At 44.0% G+C, this 18,394-nt stretch overlaps 1 protein-coding gene across 1 annotated transcript; it reads right to left on the reverse strand.

Moving 5' to 3' along the window:
* Nucleotides 1-230: 230 nt before the first annotated feature.
* On the reverse strand, nucleotides 231-3,849 carry LOC123433991 (protein YABBY 3-like). Its single transcript, XM_045115487.1, has 7 exons — nucleotides 3,298-3,849; nucleotides 2,923-3,174; nucleotides 2,593-2,773; nucleotides 1,990-2,038; nucleotides 1,476-1,551; nucleotides 1,178-1,255; nucleotides 231-558 (listed from the first exon to the last, which is right to left on the reverse strand). The coding sequence occupies exons 1-7, from the start codon at nucleotides 3,472-3,474 to the stop codon at nucleotides 481-483; spliced, it is 891 nt and encodes a 296-aa protein (XP_044971422.1). The 5' UTR covers nucleotides 3,475-3,849; the 3' UTR covers nucleotides 231-480.
* Nucleotides 3,850-18,394: the final 14,545 nt, after the last annotated feature.

The following is an 18,394-nucleotide window of genomic DNA, read 5'->3' on the forward strand; positions in this document are numbered from 1 at the left end:
GTGTGCGCAGGGAATGAGCTTGTTTGGATACAAGCGGCAGCAGCCACAGGAGCAAGGAAGGGCAAGCAAACAAATTAAACACCCAACACGCAAGCCCGTGGCTAGCTGCATGACTGGCCCTCCCTTTACTCGACACGGATACGGCCGGATAGATCCACCAGTGCACCACATACTAGCTAGTGCGTGCAGAACAATTCACAGAGAAGATATAATTAGATGCATGAGGGGAGTGATTAACTAGAAATAATTAACAACATAGATATTACATCGAGCAAAACAGCAGGCAACAACGTGTGCTACTAGATCGATACTGATCACTTAATTATAGCTAACTGGTCATACGAAGTCACTCACTGAGGTAGTAGTAATTATAATGTTTAACATGGTAGAAAGCCCTAGCTAATAGATAGCCTGATAATAGTCGATCGATAGGAGCAAGTCAAGGAAGAATGGCAATGGCATGGATATGCTAGCTTCATATCAGTACGGAGCAACTCCCATGTTGGCGGCGTAAAGCCCCTCCTTTAGAAGCCCATGGCCATCCTTTCTCTGATGATCCTGATAGTTAAGCCACAAAAGGTTGACATTCCATGGGTTAGCCGAAAGCGGAAATTCAAGTTCCGGGCATTTCCAACAACATATGTATGTTCACATGAAAAATCTGTATCTAACAGCGTAATTGAAAATCGAGTCTTGTCCTAAGAATTTGGACCACAAGGACACAATCTCCAACATATATAAGAATATTTTAGTAAAACATAGTATGATATGTAGCATGAAAAGAAAAGTTCCCATGACCTCAGATAATTTAAACAATTATGTACATATGATAAATAGTTAAGAGAAATGGATCAATATCAAAACCAAATTAGTTTCACTGGATTCTATATAAAATATGAAGTTTGACTTAATTTGTACAAACTTGGAACTTTAAGTAATTTGGAACGAAGGGAGTATGTGATATTGTGGGCATCAATCATCTTGAAAGATATTAGTATTTTCTACAGAAAGATTATTGACATACCCTTGAAGCTGAGCTAGTCCCCAAATAACATAAACTACGTGTAGACTCCAAAGTTTATACTGCTGCATTGCTTTTGACATTTACTACAGGCACTTAAAAATAACAGAAACTATGTGTAGACTACCAAAAGGCGAGGTTTAGTTGATTAGTCACCTGAGGTATGAGGTTGGTCTTCCTGAGCCCCTGGTGATCCGGCATGAGGCCAAAGTGGATATGCGGAAAGTGAGCCCACTGCAGCAGCGGCAGAAGCAACAACAAGAACATAATCACCACGTCAAACAATTAAAGGTACGTATATGAATGGACCGTTCATGGGATTCCGAGAGGTCGGGAAACCCTAGAAACAGTAAAGGCACATGCATGATCGGGCGAAACCCTAGAGTTTCAGAGCAGATATGGATAGCGAGAGAGAAACATGCATGTGTAGGTGAGATTAAGGAAGGGCACTGACGTTCTTGGCAGCCGCGCTGAAGGCCTCCCTGTGCGAGATGTCGGGATTGCCAGCCTTGATGCGTTGGATTTCGTCCCTGCGCGCGTTCCCGTCCCCCAAAGAACATCAGAGCAAAGAAAAGAGCAAAAGGAAAGGGATACGTCAGATCAGCGGCAGCGGCACCGGCACCGGCAGCAGCAGCGGCAGGTCTAAACGACGACGACACCCCCATATTTGCGCCATCACCAATGCATCATTTGCTAGCATGTCTCATTAATTTCTCTCTCTCTTCCTCGAACAGTGAGAGAGAGACAGAGAGGGGGGAAAGCAAAAGAAAACAAGGTCTCTTTGCGTCTGCAAAGGCCTTACTTGTGCAGTTTTGCCACCCCGGTCCCTCCCCCCGGCCCCGGCCGGCTGCCTGCCTGCCACCGAAGTGGCAATGGCAATGCCGTGAGAGTGAGACCACGTACTTGCACACTCCATGCCCAGCTTCATTATTAATCAGGAAATGTACGTACTGTAGCTAGCCACTTACTTGATGAAGCGGTTGTACGCCGACGGCACACGCTGCCTCTTCTCCGGAGCTGCAGGACGAAGATATATGTTAGTGCTATACGTTCATCACAAATTAATCGATCTACCTAGCTTCTTTCAAACGCACGCACTAGTCCATGCGCCGGCCGGCCATTGTTGCAGCTTCCAAGCGGAGACATGCGAGAATGGATGAGAGGAGGCTGTCTGTACTATTATTCCCCACAGTGAAAAGGGCTGGAGAGAACGACGACGGATGCTGTGTCTATCTCTCCTGGATGTACAGTTTAGAATTTAGAGCGTGCAATGGTGCCAATGGTAGGCATTGTACTACCTTGTTGCATCTCAGCACCTACCATACAGTATACACACCACACTACCATCGTAGAGCATATATGTTCCATGTACATGCATCCGCGAGCCATGTGTTCTTCCCTGACCACAGAGAGAGGTAGGGAGCATGGACAATCTCTAGAGAGATTAGTACTCGTATAAAGACACTAAGACAGATCTCAAGAAACCGGATGAAACTTGGCAATCAACAGGAGAAGAACAAGTAGTGGAGATTTCAGAACGTGCATGAGAAAGTTGGGCTAGCTATACTCACGTCTGTTGACGACGGGATTGGTCCGCGGTGATGGCTCCTTCCCCCCTTTCCCCGAGGCCACTGGGGGTGGTGGCAGCTGCGCAGGTGCCGCGGCGTTCCTGCTGCCCGCAGCCGCGATCAGGCCGCCGAGGCCGTGCTGCTCCAGTAACTGCAGGCTCGGGTTGGCGCTGGATATCTCATCCTACATGAAGTAGTAGTACAATGGAGCGCAACAAGTCATCAAGAAGCAAGTATATCCACACCACACGTACGTACGATCTGAAGCTCACCACCCAGGCCAGGATCACATTCACAGGTCATGGTGAATTGGAGATGCATGCAAGAACTTACCAGGAGGGAGTGGCGGGGAGGATTGCTGGGTGCGAGGATGAGCGAGCTGGGGTAGTGGAACTGGCCGTGGTGAGCAGCAGCGGCCGGCGGTGGGGACGTCGTGGTGGTGACAGCAGAGGCGGCTGACTCAGCGGCCGTAGTGGGTGTCGTGGTCGGGAAGAGGAGGCCCCTCATGTCGACGGTGAGCAGGCTGCTGCAGTGGCCGCACCGCACCGTCACCGTCTTGAAGAGGCTGCTGCTCGGCACGCTCACCTGCACAGCAGTACGTACCTCCCGTTAAATCGGCTTGAACGGAGGCGCTGCTGCTGCTGAGCTACATACGCTTAGAGGCTCAGAGGCTCAAGAGAGAGGCGGGGGAGGGGGATGATCACGGACGACGAGGACAGTGTCGCAGAAGTGGCAGTGCACGTAGCATAGCTGCTCGGAAGGCGCCTCCGGCTGCATCGGCGCCGGGGGCTGAAGTTCCGAGCTGAGGTTCTCCGGCGCCATCTGCTGCTGCTGCGATACTGGCGTGAAGGCCGCGGAGGCCCCGGAGGAGGACGAGGACGACATGCCCGGTTGATCGATCCCGCTGGTGCTTGGGATTCTTGGGACCAGTCGATTTGACGCGGCAGCAAATGGGATAGGATGGATGGACGCGAGTGGCAAAGGCGGCAAGAGATTGCTGGCTACCTAGCTGCTAGCTGATTGCTCTCTCTCGTTTGCTTTTCCCCCTTCCTCCGTCTTGGGCGTGATTTGACGGGTGGTGGGCGTGTGTGTGTCTATGATCTGGTGATTTGATGGTTTGGGGTGACTGATGTCTGATGCAACGGAACCTAGTATGTATCGGATCTGTTGTTGCTGCTGTGATTTGGGAGCTAGAGGGAGAGAAAGGGGTTTGGTTGGTTGGTGCCAGTGCTGGTGTGATGGGAGAGGAGATATAGGGGTGCAGGGGTGTTTCGGGAGTTTGGGTCAAGAACGAGGGATAGCCGCAGCCGAAGCCCGGAGCTGTGTCTACCTAGGGCTGCGACGGGTTTTGGGGTCTCGCTCATCCATCTTTTTTTTTTCTTTTTGATAAAGTGCAATTTTATTGAGTATCGAAACAGATGCGAAACATCACAAATAACATCTAAGATGCACACAACTAAACATAAATAATCTGATAAAAATAAAGGTAAAACTAGCATATCGACACAATAAAGTAATAAAAACCGTAATATGCCGATGTCAAAGAAGGTGGTGGACAAATCCATAGATTATGCAGCCATCCTTGTTGGGTACAAACCTCCATGGCCATCCACTCCAACCGCATACACATTGTCTTAAACAACGGTCAATATTACGTTGAGTGTAACGTATGCTATGTACGGAAAATAGTGCGTACTACAAAAAATAACCGACAATAATAAAGAGTTTTTCCCATTAGAAACAACATCATTTCTATGTAGACAAAACGATCATATATAGTAAGGCATACACTTTCATCCTAATCAGCGTTATAAGCCTTGGAATTCCGTCCGACCAAAAATATTGCCAAACATTTGTGGGTGGGTAACAACTTGGACGCTATTTGAATGATTGATCACGTAAAACATGCAAACTTGCACTCGAAAATGAGGTGTTTGATTGTCTCGTTCTGAATACAAAAGCTATATTGCTTGCTTCCATGCCAATTGTGAAGGGTGAGGTTGTCTTTAGTTAGCACAACCCCCTTGAAGACACCACATGCAAATCATAACCTCTAACACTAGTGTAGAAAAGCCTAGCTATGACGTGGTAAGAATGACCTTGCTGGCATAGACACCCGACGTCACCAATATGGCGTCAATGTTAAAAAATAGTGATGGCGTTGGAGACGACACCAACAATAATTTGAATACCTATGACGTTCGAGAGAGTTGCACGTCGATACTGTCATATTTAGCTAATAAAAAATACGCGATAGTGGAAACTTGTTCCATATCTATAGAAATATAAACATATATACTAAGTTTCAACTTCACAAAAGGTAAGTGCTAATAAACTAACTTGTTCACAAACTAACCGTTTCACATTCACAAAAGATACGTAATAGTTATAAACTACCAACTTCATGTTGGGGAACATTGCATGGGAAATAAAAAAGTTCCTATGCACATACAAGATCTATCCATGGTGATGAGCATCTACGAGAGGAGAGATCAGATCCACATACCCTTGTAGATCGCTAAGCGGGAAGCGTTAAGAAACGCGGTTGATGTAGTCGAACGTCTTCGCGATTCAAATCGCAAGCCGTCCCGCGATACAATCACGATCTAGTGCCGAACGGTTGACATCTCCGCTTTCAACACACGTATATCTCGATGACGATCTCTGCCTCCTTAATCCAGCAAGCGAGGGCAGAGATATAAATGAGTTCTCCGGCAGCACAATGACGTGGTGGCGGTGGTGGTGAACTAATCCGACAGGGCTTCGCTGGGCTCTACCGAACTAATATAGACGAGGAAGATGATCTAGAGAGAAGAGGGTAGCACATGGCTTTTCAGGTGGTGGCTGCCCTCAAAAATTCGACTATATATAGGAGGAAGGGGTGGGTAGGGCTACCTTGGCCCCCTCCTCCAAGGAGGGAGGGTTCGGCCGAAGTGGGGAGGAGTCCTCCTCCCACAAGAGAGGTGGACACCCTAGGGAGGACTCCTCCTCCACCAACACTTGGCGCATGGGCCTCTTGGGGTTGGCTGCCCAAGCCCACTAGGGGCTGGTGCACCACCTCCTAGGCCCATGTGGCCCCCGAGGTGGGTGGGTCCCTCCCGGTGGACCCTCGGAACCCGTTCGGCACTCCCGGTACAATACCGGAAAACCTGAAACTATACCGGAACCCGAATACCACTTTCCTACATATAAATCTTTACCTCTGGGCCATCCCAGAGCTCCTCGAGATGTCCAGATCTCATCCGAGACTCAAAACAACCTTCGGTTACCAACACACATAACTCAATAATACCGAAACATCAATGAACCTTAGGTGTGCAGACCTGAGGGTTCGAGAACAATGCAGACATGACCGAGACACTCTGAAAGTGCATATAGTCCCCATGTATGGTTTTGGTAATTGATGACAATCCTAATGGACTAATATTTGCATTGGGTTATACATTTGAAGGAATGTTCTATTTGCAATGCGTTAAAGAATATTGGATGAATTGAAGGATGTTTGTTTCATGAAGATGCAAGAAGGAGCTCGAATGAATTCTAAATGAATGTCATATACATATTGTTGTGCATGCATCAAGGTAGAGCTTAATGATTGAATCAAATATGATACGATCAAGATGAATTCCATGTGATGAACAAGATGTGATCTATGCGGAATTCATTGAGAATCTTAGACATTCTCATGCTTTTGCTTATAGTTTGAACCATGATGGATCAAGATGTTGAGAGAATAATTGAAGAGAAGAATTCTACATATGTCTTGAAAATAAGATCATGATGAGCTCATATGTTGAGTCATGGATGATTATGTCTTCAAGAAAATAATTCAAGTGGAGAATTCGATGTGCCTCTCAAGAGGCTATGTTGTATCATGAAGACGAGCAAGTTATCACCAATCTGAGATTCATGGAGAAACTTGATATGGTCATGGAGAATCTAGATATTGGTAATCATGTCTTGAAGCAACGAAGTATAGTGAAGAAATCAAAAGGGGCCTTCAAGACAAGAATATTAATCATGGATCAAAGATAAATGTTTACCAAGATGAAGATCAAAGAGTTAACTCAAAGTTGGTCATCACACAAGCGCAAATGATGTACCACATGGGATCTTGTGGTATGGTAAGTAATTGTCAATTGCACTTTGTGTACTAACCCATACTATGTGTTGTCTATGTCTATGAGGGTTAGGTAATTCTCATGGGCTCGCATCAAGAGAGAGATTCCAAGTGTCCATGAGAGGATGACATCAAGTATTTAGGATCATGTTTGACAAGGGCAAGTTCTAGATAACCGTCCCTAAGGATTACATGCTTGAAGCTTGTAGATGTTCACATGATGGACAAGTGAAGATGAATACAAAGAAATGCTTTCTACATTGTGTATGCACGAGCTACTTGAAGACTACATCAATGTCTTGCCTTCATCTTGAGCCAAGAATAAACAATAACATAAAGCTCAAGTGTAAGGTTAGAATCAAAGGTATTTGTTCCTTTGACGTTAGTGATGTCAAGTGATGATCACCGAATAAACATATGCACTCAAGAATGGATTATCGGTAGCTATGTAGTGTAGCTCTTTTATGATTCTTGAGTTATAGGGATTTCACACTATTAAGAGGGGATCAAAGGGTTTCGCAATGGACTTGCTCAAGTCAACATCTTCTATACACAATTCCACTCCTATCATATTTCCCAAAGTAAAACCGTTAGCCAAAAAGGATTACCTAAATTCTATACTCAAACGTTTGCATTGATTCAATCATCCATTTTGTTTTATATTGGGTGATTCTCTATGTTAGGACCAGGATCTTTTCAAAAGCTACAAGATGAGCCCAAGATCATCAAAATCGGGGTTCGTATGTAAAAGTTACGCATGTTTTACTATTGGTATGCTTGGTGTTTATTGGGGGCCGAAAGTTCGGGGGAGGTTCCGGGATAAACACAAAATTTGTGAAAATCAGGCCCAAAGGGAGCCCGGAAGTTCCGGGGGCCAGAAGTTCCGGGCCTCCTGGATGTTCCGGGTGCCAGAAGTTTCGGGCAGGTTCCGGGGCAAGTTCTGGGCTAACCAAAAACTTTACATTGTGTGCCTCAATAGGGAGCCCGGAAGTTCCGGGAAAGCCACAAGTTCCGGGCTACATTTTTCCATGCATAGCGGGCAGATTTGGTGGGGCACTATATAAGGTACCCCTTCTTCCCCAACGAGACACGACCTTTGGATTTGAGATTTCCCCATTGTTTTGAGCTCTCTCCTCCCGCGTCAAGCCTCCAAACTCCAATCCATTTGGGGGAAATCTATCCCATGGATCTAGGGTTCATTTGTTGGCCGCCTCCATTGTTCCTCTCCTATTCCATACCTCCATAGCATTAGTTCCTTTTGCTGGGATTTGAGAGAGAGGGATTTGAGCATTCTTGTGGTAAATCTCGAAGAGATTTCTGAGAGTTCTTGAGAGAGATTTCATCCAAGCATACATTCACTCCTTCACTCTATTTTGACCAAAGAAATTTGTGATTTGAGCAAGCCTTGAGCATTTCCCCTTTGATCTTGTTACTCTTGGAGGTTGGAGACTCGTAGGCGGTAGGAGTGCTTCAATGAGGAATCAACTTGTGATTTCTCCCCTGAAAAGTTTGTGAAGGTTTGGAGGCCGCCTCAAGATATACCACTAATGGTTGGGAATTGCCTTCGTGGTGATATCGCAAGGAGAATAGGGTGAGCCTTTGTGTCGTTGGTTACTTGAGCGTACATTAAATACATATTGTCGTCCTCATTATATTGTATTGGCTATTTCCCTCTAAGGATTAATTATTTAGACCTACACATTATATCCCGCAACTCATACTTTCTAGTATTGATATATCTTGTGTTTAGTGTGAATTGCTAACTTGTGTCATACTCTTACATATATTATGATATTGCTCAAGTAAGTTTGTGTAACTTACTTGTGCTTGTGAGTAATCTTGTTGTGCTCATCTTAGTAGAAGAAGTTTTCGATGCACTTAGTTGAGCCTAGTATATTTAGGATTTGTGCTTGAAAAGTATCCTCTTAGTTTATTTCCGCATTAGGATAAATCCGAATCCGTAGAAGTTTTTCAAATGCCTATTCACCCCCTCTAGGCGACATCATGGTCCATTCAATTGGTATCAGAGCAAGGTCTCTGCTTATTAGGCTTCACCTCCTAGAGAGTATCGATGTCGACTAATGGATTAGTGCATAATGACACCTTTGATTTTGATGGCACAATTATCACTTGTGGAGAATTCATATGCTTTGTCACCTTCGGGCCATGGGTCCAAATGATTTACTAATTGTTCTTTTAGGTATTGGTTTTGCAAAGGATGATCCATCTCCAACTATAGATGACATGTATCTTGATTGTGATGCCTCTCTTGCTATTCATCAAACTCTAAGCACTGAAGTGTTTAAGTCAATCTCGATTTGCAAGTCGGCTCATGAAGTTTGGACCAAACTCGAAGATATATATGGTGGGTCCAATCTTGATGAAGATAATATTATGTTGAAGGAGTTCTTGAAGGAGCTCTCCACATTTTTCTATCATGAAGAGCCCTCCATTGCTTCCACCTCCGATTACTTGCACAAGATAATGACATGGTGAGTGAAGAAATATCTTGTGATGATGGTGTTAAGCTCATTATTAGTGAACTTGCTTGTGTTGATGCTAGTGTCGTATCCTCTATGGACTTGGGCATATCTAGCACCACAAATAGTGTAAATTATTGTGTTGATAGGCCATGCATATCACCTAAGGATTCCTTGACAAATGTTTGTGATGATATGCTTGCTCTCCCGTGTTTCCATGATAAAAATGCTTTGGTTTCCTCTAGTTGTTCTATACTTCTATGACTAACCATTTAGAGGAAATCAAGAAATATGAGACACTCTTGATTGATAAATAACATTATTCTCCAAAAGAATCATCATCAACCCCCTTTGTTCACATGTGCCTCATGGAAAGAGGCAATGATGAGGTATCATCTTCTCTTAGTGATAATGATGATATTTGTAATGAGGATGACGATGATGACATGACTAAAAATCTCTATGAGATTGGTAAAATTATTCATAGAGCTAAAATAACGCTTATAAAAGGTTTCAATATGTTATTGCTTACTTTGAAAAACATAATGATTTATTTGTTGATGAGCACACTAAAATTGAACAACTTGAACATGAACTTTATAAGGCTCATCAAACATGTAGGGACTTAAGATCTTTAAAAGGAGAGATTGAAATTGGTGATGATAAACTTAAATAGGATTTTGTGCTCCTTCTCCTTAAATGCAATGATGTCAAGGGGGAGCTCATCAAAATCTCTAAGTGTAGGATCGAAAGTATGTCTAGAGGGGGGGGGGTGATTAGACTACTTGACAAGATAGTTTTTTGCCTTTTTCCAATTTTACTTGAGAGACAGTTAAGACAGTTATCACAGGTCAAGCACACCCTACACATGCAGTTCTAATAGTATTATAGCAGAAAGTAAAAATATGCAAGTGTAAACTGGAGGAGTAAGGTAGGGAGATCAAACGCATGAGGTTGACACGGCGATTTTTGGCATGGTTCCGATAGGTGGCGCTATCGTACGTCCATGTTAGTGGAGACTTCAACCCATGGAGGGTAACGGCTGCGAGAGTGCACAGAGGGCTCCACCCACGGAGGGTCCACAAAGAAGCGGCCTGTCTATACCACCATGGCTTACGTCCACGTAGGACTAGCCTTACTCACGGTAGATCTTCACGAAGTAGGTGATCTCCTTGCCCTTACAAGCATCTTGGTTCAACTCCACAACACGAAGTAGGAGGCTCCCAAGAGACACCTAACCAATCTAGGAGGCACCACCCTCCAAAAGGTAATAGATGGGGTAGATCAATGAACTCCTTGCTCTTGTGCTTCTAAAGATAGTCTCCTGAACACAAATCTCCCTCTTAGAGGATATGAATGGGTAAGAGAGGTTGATTTGGTGGAAAGAAGTTTGGGGAGGCTAGAGATCAAGTTTCAAATGATTGGATTGGAATATCTTGGTCTCAACACATGAGTAGGTGGTTCTCTCTCAGAAAATGGATCTAGAAACGAAGTATGTGTTATGAGTGTTTCTCCATGAATGAGAGGTGGGTGAAGGGGTATATATAGACAACAACCAAAATCCAACTGTTACATACAAAAGTGCAAAATCGGTGACACCGAAGTGGACAACTCGGTGGAACCGATTAACTCAAAGGTGTGAACTTTTGAATCTCGGTGAGACCGATATAGAGAACTCGGTGGCACCAAAAAGGTGACTAACGGTCAGATGGCCAAACTCGGTGGCACCGATACTCAAACTCGGAAATTCCGATTTTGTGTATCTAGGAAACAGAATGTTGGTCACCCAAAATCGATAGCACCGATGCAGTTTTGGTTGCACCGATTTGGTGGGAATGGCTAGGGTTCTGTCTTAGGTTCAAACTCGGTGGCTCCGATGTGGCAATGTTGGTGACACCGAATTTGTATATGTGGAACTTGACAAAGTGGATATGTGGGAAAAATGACTGAGTGTTTTGGTGGCTAACTTTGAGCATTTTGAGCAATCAGTTCATTTTACTACCTCACCCCCTTTTAATAGTATTGGCTTTACTATGGACTCTAAAGTGATTTTTCACAAATATAAAATGAAGAGTCTTCTAGCTTGAAGCTTGAGCCAATATTATGTTGGGGAACGTTGCATGGGAAACAAAAGTTTTCGTACGCATACGAAGACCTATCACGGTGAGGATCATCTACGAGAGGGAGACCGAATCTACATACCCTTGTAGATCGTTAAGCGGAAAACATTAAGAAACGCGGTTGATGCAGTGGAACGTCTTCGCGCTCCAAATCGCCGCCCTCCCAGGATCCGTCCCGATCTAGCATCGAACGGACGGCACCTTCGTGTTCAACACACTTACAGCCCGATGACGATCTTCGCCTTCTTGATCCAGCAAGAGAGACGGGGAAGTAGATGAGTTCTCCGGCAGCGTGACGGCATGCCGGTGATGGTGGTGATCTATTCCTGCAAGGCTTCGCCTAAGCACCGTAGAAATCCGATCTAGAGGACGAACTACAAACTAGAGGAGAGGGCTGCACGTGGCTGAAATTGTGTCTCAAAAACCCTAAAACCTCTAGTATATATAGGAGGAGGGAGGAGGCAGCCTTGCCCACCAAGGGAAACCCCTTGGGGTCGGCCGAACCAAAGGAGGGAGGAGTCCTCCTCCAATCCTACTTGGATTGGGACTCCTTCCCAAATTGTCCACCTCTTTTGGATTTTCCACCTTTTTCCACATGGGCTTTATTTGGTTGACTAGACAGGCCACTAAGAGATATTGCACCACCATCAAGTCCATGTGGCCCTCTTGGGGAGTGGTGGGCCCACCTGGTGCGCACCTGGTACCCATTCATCACTCCACGTACACTGCGAGCAATGCCCGAAATTCTTCTGGAATCTAAATATCAACTTCCTATATATCAATCTTCGTTTCCGGACTATTCTGGAACTCCTCATGACGTCCGGAATCTCATCCGAGACTCCGAACAAAACTTCGGTCACCAGCACCTATAACTCAACTATACTGAAATGTCACAGAACCTTAAGTGTGCAGACCCTGCGGGTTCGAGAACTATGCAGACATGACCTGAGACACTCCCCGGTCAATATCTAATAGAGGGACCTGGATGTCCATATTGGATCCTACATATTCTATGAAGATCTTATCGGTTGAAACTCTATGTCATGGATTCATATAATCCCGTATACAATTCCCTTTGTCCTTCGGTATGTTACTTTCCCGAGATTCGATCGTCGGTATCTACTTACCTATTTCAATCTCGTTACCCGCAAGTCTCTTTACTCGTTCCACAACACAAGATCCCATGACTAACTCCTTAGTCACATTGCTTGCAAGGCTTATATGTGATATTGTATTACCGAGTGGGCCCCGAGATACCTCTCCGTCACACGGAGTGACAAATCCCAATCTTGATCCATGCTAATTCAACGGACACCTTCGGAGATGCCTATAGAGTACCTTGATAGTCACCCAGTAACGTTGCGATGTTTGATACACACAAGGCATTCCTCCGGTGTCAGTGAGTTACATGATCTCATGGTCGTAGGAATGAATGTTTTACATGCAGAAAGCAATAGCAACAAAATAACACGATCATATGCTACGTTCATAGTTTGGGTCTTGTCCATCACATCATTCTCCTAAGGACGTGATGCCGTTATCAAGTGACAACACTTGTCCATGGCCAGGAAACCATAACCATCCTTGATCAACAGGCTAGTAAACTAGAGATTCACTAGGGACATAGTTTTGTCTATATATCCTCACATGCATTTATGTTTCCATTCAATACAGTTATAGCATGGATAATAAACGATTATCTTGAAACATGAAATATAAAAATAACTATTTTATTATTGCCTCTAGGGCATATGTCCAACAGTCTCCCACTTGCACTAGAGTCAATAATCTAGTCTCACATCTTCATGTGATTTACAATGTAATGAATCTAACACCCATACGGTTCTGGTGTTGTTCATGCTTCACTCGTGGTAGAGGTTTAGTCAGCGGATCTGCAACATTCATATCCGTGTGCACTTTGCAAATATTTATGTCTTCCTCCTTGATGTAATCGCGGATGGCTATGAAGCGTCTCTTTATGTGTCTGGTCCTCTTGTAAAACATTGGTTCCTTGGCTAGAGCAATGTCACTAGTGTTGTCACAGAACAGATTGATTGGATCAAGTGCACTTGGCACTACTCCAAGATCTGACATGAACTGCTTCATCCAGACACCCTCCTTGGCCGCCTCTGAGGCAGCTATGTACTTTGCTTCGCATGTAGAATCAGCTATGACGCTTTGCTTGGAACTGCACCAACTTACCGCATCCCCCGTTAAGAACAAATACGTATCCGGTTTGCGACTTAGAGTCATCCGGATCGGTGTCAAAGCTTGCGTCGACGTAACCATTTACGACGAGCTCTTCGTCACCCCCCTAAACGAGAAATATTTCCTTAGTCCTTTTCAGGTACTTCAGAATATTCTTGACCGCCGCCCAGTGTTCCACTCCTGGATCACTTTGAAACCTGCCTGCCATACTTATGGCCAGGTTGACATCCGGTCTTGTGCACATCATTTCATACATGATAGACCCTATGACCGAAGCATAGGGGACGACACTCATCTTTTCTCTATCTTCTGCAGTTACTGGACATTGAGTCTTACTCAACTTTATACCTTGTAACACACGCAAGAACCCCTTCTTGGATTGTTCCATTTTGAACTTCCTCAAAACTTTATCAAGGTATGTGCTTTGTGAAAGAGCTATCACGCGCCTTGACCTATCTCTATAGATCTTTATGCCCAATATGTAAGCAACTTCTCCTAGGTCTTTCATTGAATTTTTTATTCAAGTAATCTTTTACGCTCTCCAAAAACTCCACATTGTTTCCAATCTGCAATATGTCATCCACATATAATATTAGAAACGCTATAGGGCTTCCACTCACTTTCTTGTAAATACAAGCTTCTCCAAAAACTTGTATAAACCCAAACGCCTTGATCACCTCATCAAAGTGTTGATTCCGACTCCGAGATGCTTGCACTAGTCCATAAATGGATCGCTGGAGCTTGCACACCTTGTTAGCATTCTCTGGATCGACAAAACCTTCAGGTTGTATCATATACAACTCTTCCTTAAGAAACCCGTTAAAGAACGCCGTTTTGACATCCATGTGCCATATTTCATAATCGAAAAATGCAGCCATTGCTAACATGATTCGGACGGACTTAAGAATCGCTACGGGTGAGAATATCTCATCGTAGTCAACTCCTTAAACTTGTGAAAAACCATTTGCCACAAGTCGAGCTTTATAAACGGTCACATTACCGTCTGCGTCCGTCTTCTTCTTAAAGATCCATTTGTTCTGAATAGCCTTGCGACCTTGAGGTAATACTTCCAAAGTCCACACTTTGTTTTCATACATAGATCCTATCTCGGATTCCATGGCTTCTAACCATTTGTTGGAATCTGGGCTCACCATCGCTTCTCATAACTCGCAGGCTCATTGTTGTCTAACAACATGATAGACAAGACAGGATTCTCGTACCACTCGGGAGCAGTACGTGCTCTTGTCGACCTACGAGGTCCGATAGTAACTTGATCTGAAGCTTGATGATCATCATTATTAGCTTCCTCTTCAACTGGTGTCACCTCGACAGAAATTTCTTTCTGCCATGCGCCACAATTTTGTTGAAGTAGAGGTTCTGTAACCTCATCAAGTTCTATCTTCCCCCCACTCAATTCTTTTGAGAGAAACTCTTTCTCAAGAAATGCTCCGTTCTTAGCGACAAACACTTTGCCCTCGGATCTGAGATAGAAGGTATACCCAACTGTCTCTTTTGGGTAACCTATGAAGACACACTTTTTCACTTTGGGTTCCAGCTTTTCAGGCTGAAGCTTTTTGACATAAGCATCACATCCCCAAACTTTAAGAAACGACAACTTTGGCTTCTTGCCATACCATAGCTCGTATGGTGTCGTCTCAACGGATTTTGATGGTGCCCTATTTAAAGTGAATGCAGCTGTGTCTAATGCATAGCCCCAAAACGATAATGGCAAATCGGTAAGAGACATCATAGATCACACCATATCTAACAAAGTACGATTATGACGTTCAGACACACCATTACGCTGTGGTGTTCCAGGCGGTGTCAACTGTGAAACAATTCCACATTGTTTTAAGTGAGCACCAAATTCGTAACTCAGATACTCTCCTCCTCGATCAGATCGTAGGAACTTGATCTTCTTGCTACGATGATTTTCAACTTCACTATGAAATTGCTTAAACTTTTCAAACGTTTCAGACTTGTGCTTCATCAAGTATATATAGCCATACCTACTCAAATCGTTAGTGAAGGTGAGAAAATAATGATATCCACCGCGCGCCTCTATGCTCATTGGTCCGCACACATCGGTATGTATAATCTCCAATAAGTCACTTGCATGCTCCATTGTTCCAGAGAACGGAGTCTTAGTCATCTTGCCCAAGAGACATGGTTCGCATGTGTCAAGTGATTCAAAATCAAGTGACTCCAAAAGTCCATCAGCATGGAGCTTCTTCATGCGCTTAACACCAATATGACCTAAGCGGCAGTGCCACAAGAAAGTGGTGTTATCATTGTTAACTCTACATATTTTGGTCTCAATGTTTTCACAATCGAGATTTAATATGAATAAACCCCTCAAATTGGGTGCATGACCATAAAAGATATTACTCATATAAATATAACAACTATTATTCTCAGACTTAAATGAGTAACCGTCTTGCAATAAACAAGATCCAGATACAATGTTCATGCTTAACACACGCACTAAATAACAATTATTTAAGTTCATAACTACTCCCGATGGTAACTGAAGTGAGACCGTGCCAACGGCGATCGCATCAACCTTGGAACCATTTCCCACGCGCATCGTCACTTCATCCTTCGCCAGCCTTTGCTTATTCGGCAGTTCCTGCTTGGAGTTGCAAATGTGAGCAATAGAACTGGTATCAAATACCCAGGCACTACTACAAGAGTTGGTTAGATACACATCAATAACATGTATATCATATATACCTTGTTTGGCGTTGGCCGCCTTCTTATCAGCCACATACTTTGGGCAGTTGCGCTTCCAGTGGCCGGTCCCTTGCAATAGTATCACTCAGTTTCCGGCTTAGGCCCGGCCATGGGTTTCTTCGTCGGAGGGGCAAAAATTTTGCCACTCTTCTTGGACTTACACTTCTTGCCTTTGCCGTTCTTCTTGAAACTCGTGGTCTTATTGAACATGAACACTTGATGTTCTTTCCGGATTTCTGACTCAATGACTTTCAGCATCGCAAATAACTCGCCGGGTGACTTATTCATCCCTTGCATGTTATAGTTCAACACAAAGCTCTTGTAGCTAGGTGGCAGTGATTGAAGAATTCTATCAGTGATAGCTTCTTGTGGGAGATCGATCCCCAGCTCAGCTAGACGGTTTGAGTACCCACACATTTTGAGCACATGTTCGCTGATAGACGAATTCTCCTCCATTTTGCAAGCATATAATTTATCGGAGGTCTCATACCTCTCGATCCGGGCATTCTTCTCAAAGATAAACTTCAACTCCAGGAACATCTCATATGCTCCATGACATTCAAAGCGTCATTGAAGTCCCGGCTCTAAGACATACAAAACTGCACATTTAGTGAGTAGTCATCCTTACGAGCTTTCCAAGCGTTCAAAACATCTTGTTCAGCCGTAGCGGGTGGTTCATCTCCTAGCACTGCATCAAGGACATAATTCTTTTTCCCAGCTTGAAGGATAAGCCTCAGATTTCGAGCCCATTCTACAAAGTTGCTACCATCATCTTGCAGAGCTTTCTCTAGGAACGTATTGAAATTCAGGGTTGCTACTGCACGAGCCATTGATCTATGACATAATTTTTTTGCAAAGATTACTTAGACTATGTTCAAGACAATTGAGTTTAGCTAATCATATTACTTATAAGCTCCCACTCAAATAGACATCCCTCTACTTATTCGAGTGTTGCATGATCCAAATTCACTAACTCAAGTTCGATCATCACGTGAGTTGAGTATAGTTTCAGTGGTAAACATCTCCATCCCGATCGTATGTACTATATGATTCATGCTCGACCTTTCGGTCTCTTGCGTTCCGACGCCATGTCTGTACATGCTAGGCTCATGAAGTTTAACCCGAGTGTTCCGTGTGTGGAACTGTTTTGCACCCGTTGTATGTGAACGTTGAGTCTATCACACCTGATCATCACGTGGTGTCTCGAAACGACAAACTGTCGCAACGGTGCACAGTCGGGGAGAACACAATTTTATCTTGAAATTTTAGTGAGGGATCACCTTATAATGCTACCGTCATTCTAAGAAAAATAAGGTGCATAAAAGGATTAACATCACATGCAATTCATAAGTGACATGATATGGCCATGATCTTGTGCTTCTTGATCTCCATCACCACATCACCAACATGATCTTCATCGTCACCAGCGCCACACCATCATCTCCATCATCATGATCTCCGTCATTGTGCCGCCATCAAGGTTGTCGTGCTATCTATGCTATCACTACTAAAGCTACTACTTAGCAATATAGTAAATGCATCTACAAGCACAAACGTTAGTTTGAAGACAACCCTATGGCTCCTGTCGGTTGCCGTAGCATCGACGTGCAAGTCGATATTTAACTATTAGAACATGATCATCTCATACATCCAATATATCACATCGTGTCTTTGGCCATATCACATCACATGCATACCCTGCAAAAACAAGTTAGACGTCCTCTAATTTGTTGTTGCATGTTTTACGTGGCTGCTATGGGTATCTAGTACGCATCTTACTTATGCAAAACCACAATGGTGATATGAAAATGGCTATTTAACCTTTCTCCAAGGACCGCCTCGGTCAAATCTGATTCAACTAAAGTTAAAGAAACAGACATCCGCCAGTCATCTTTATGCAACAAGTTTGGTCCGGGCCGCTTCAATCCAACAATACTGCTGAATCAAGAAAAGACTAAGGAGGGCAGCAAATCGAACATCAACGCCCACAAAAACTTTTGTGTTCTACTCGAGATTTCATCTATGCATGAACCTAGCTCATGATTCCACTGTTGTGGAACGTTGCATGGGAAACAAAAATGTTCCTACGCACACGAAGACCTATCATGGTGATGATCATCTACGAGAGGGATGTCAGATCTACA

This window comes from Hordeum vulgare, chromosome 1H, assembly GCF_904849725.1.
Source record: "Hordeum vulgare subsp. vulgare chromosome 1H, MorexV3_pseudomolecules_assembly, whole genome shotgun sequence".
In the NCBI taxonomy this organism is placed as follows: Eukaryota; Viridiplantae; Streptophyta; class Magnoliopsida; order Poales; family Poaceae; genus Hordeum; species Hordeum vulgare.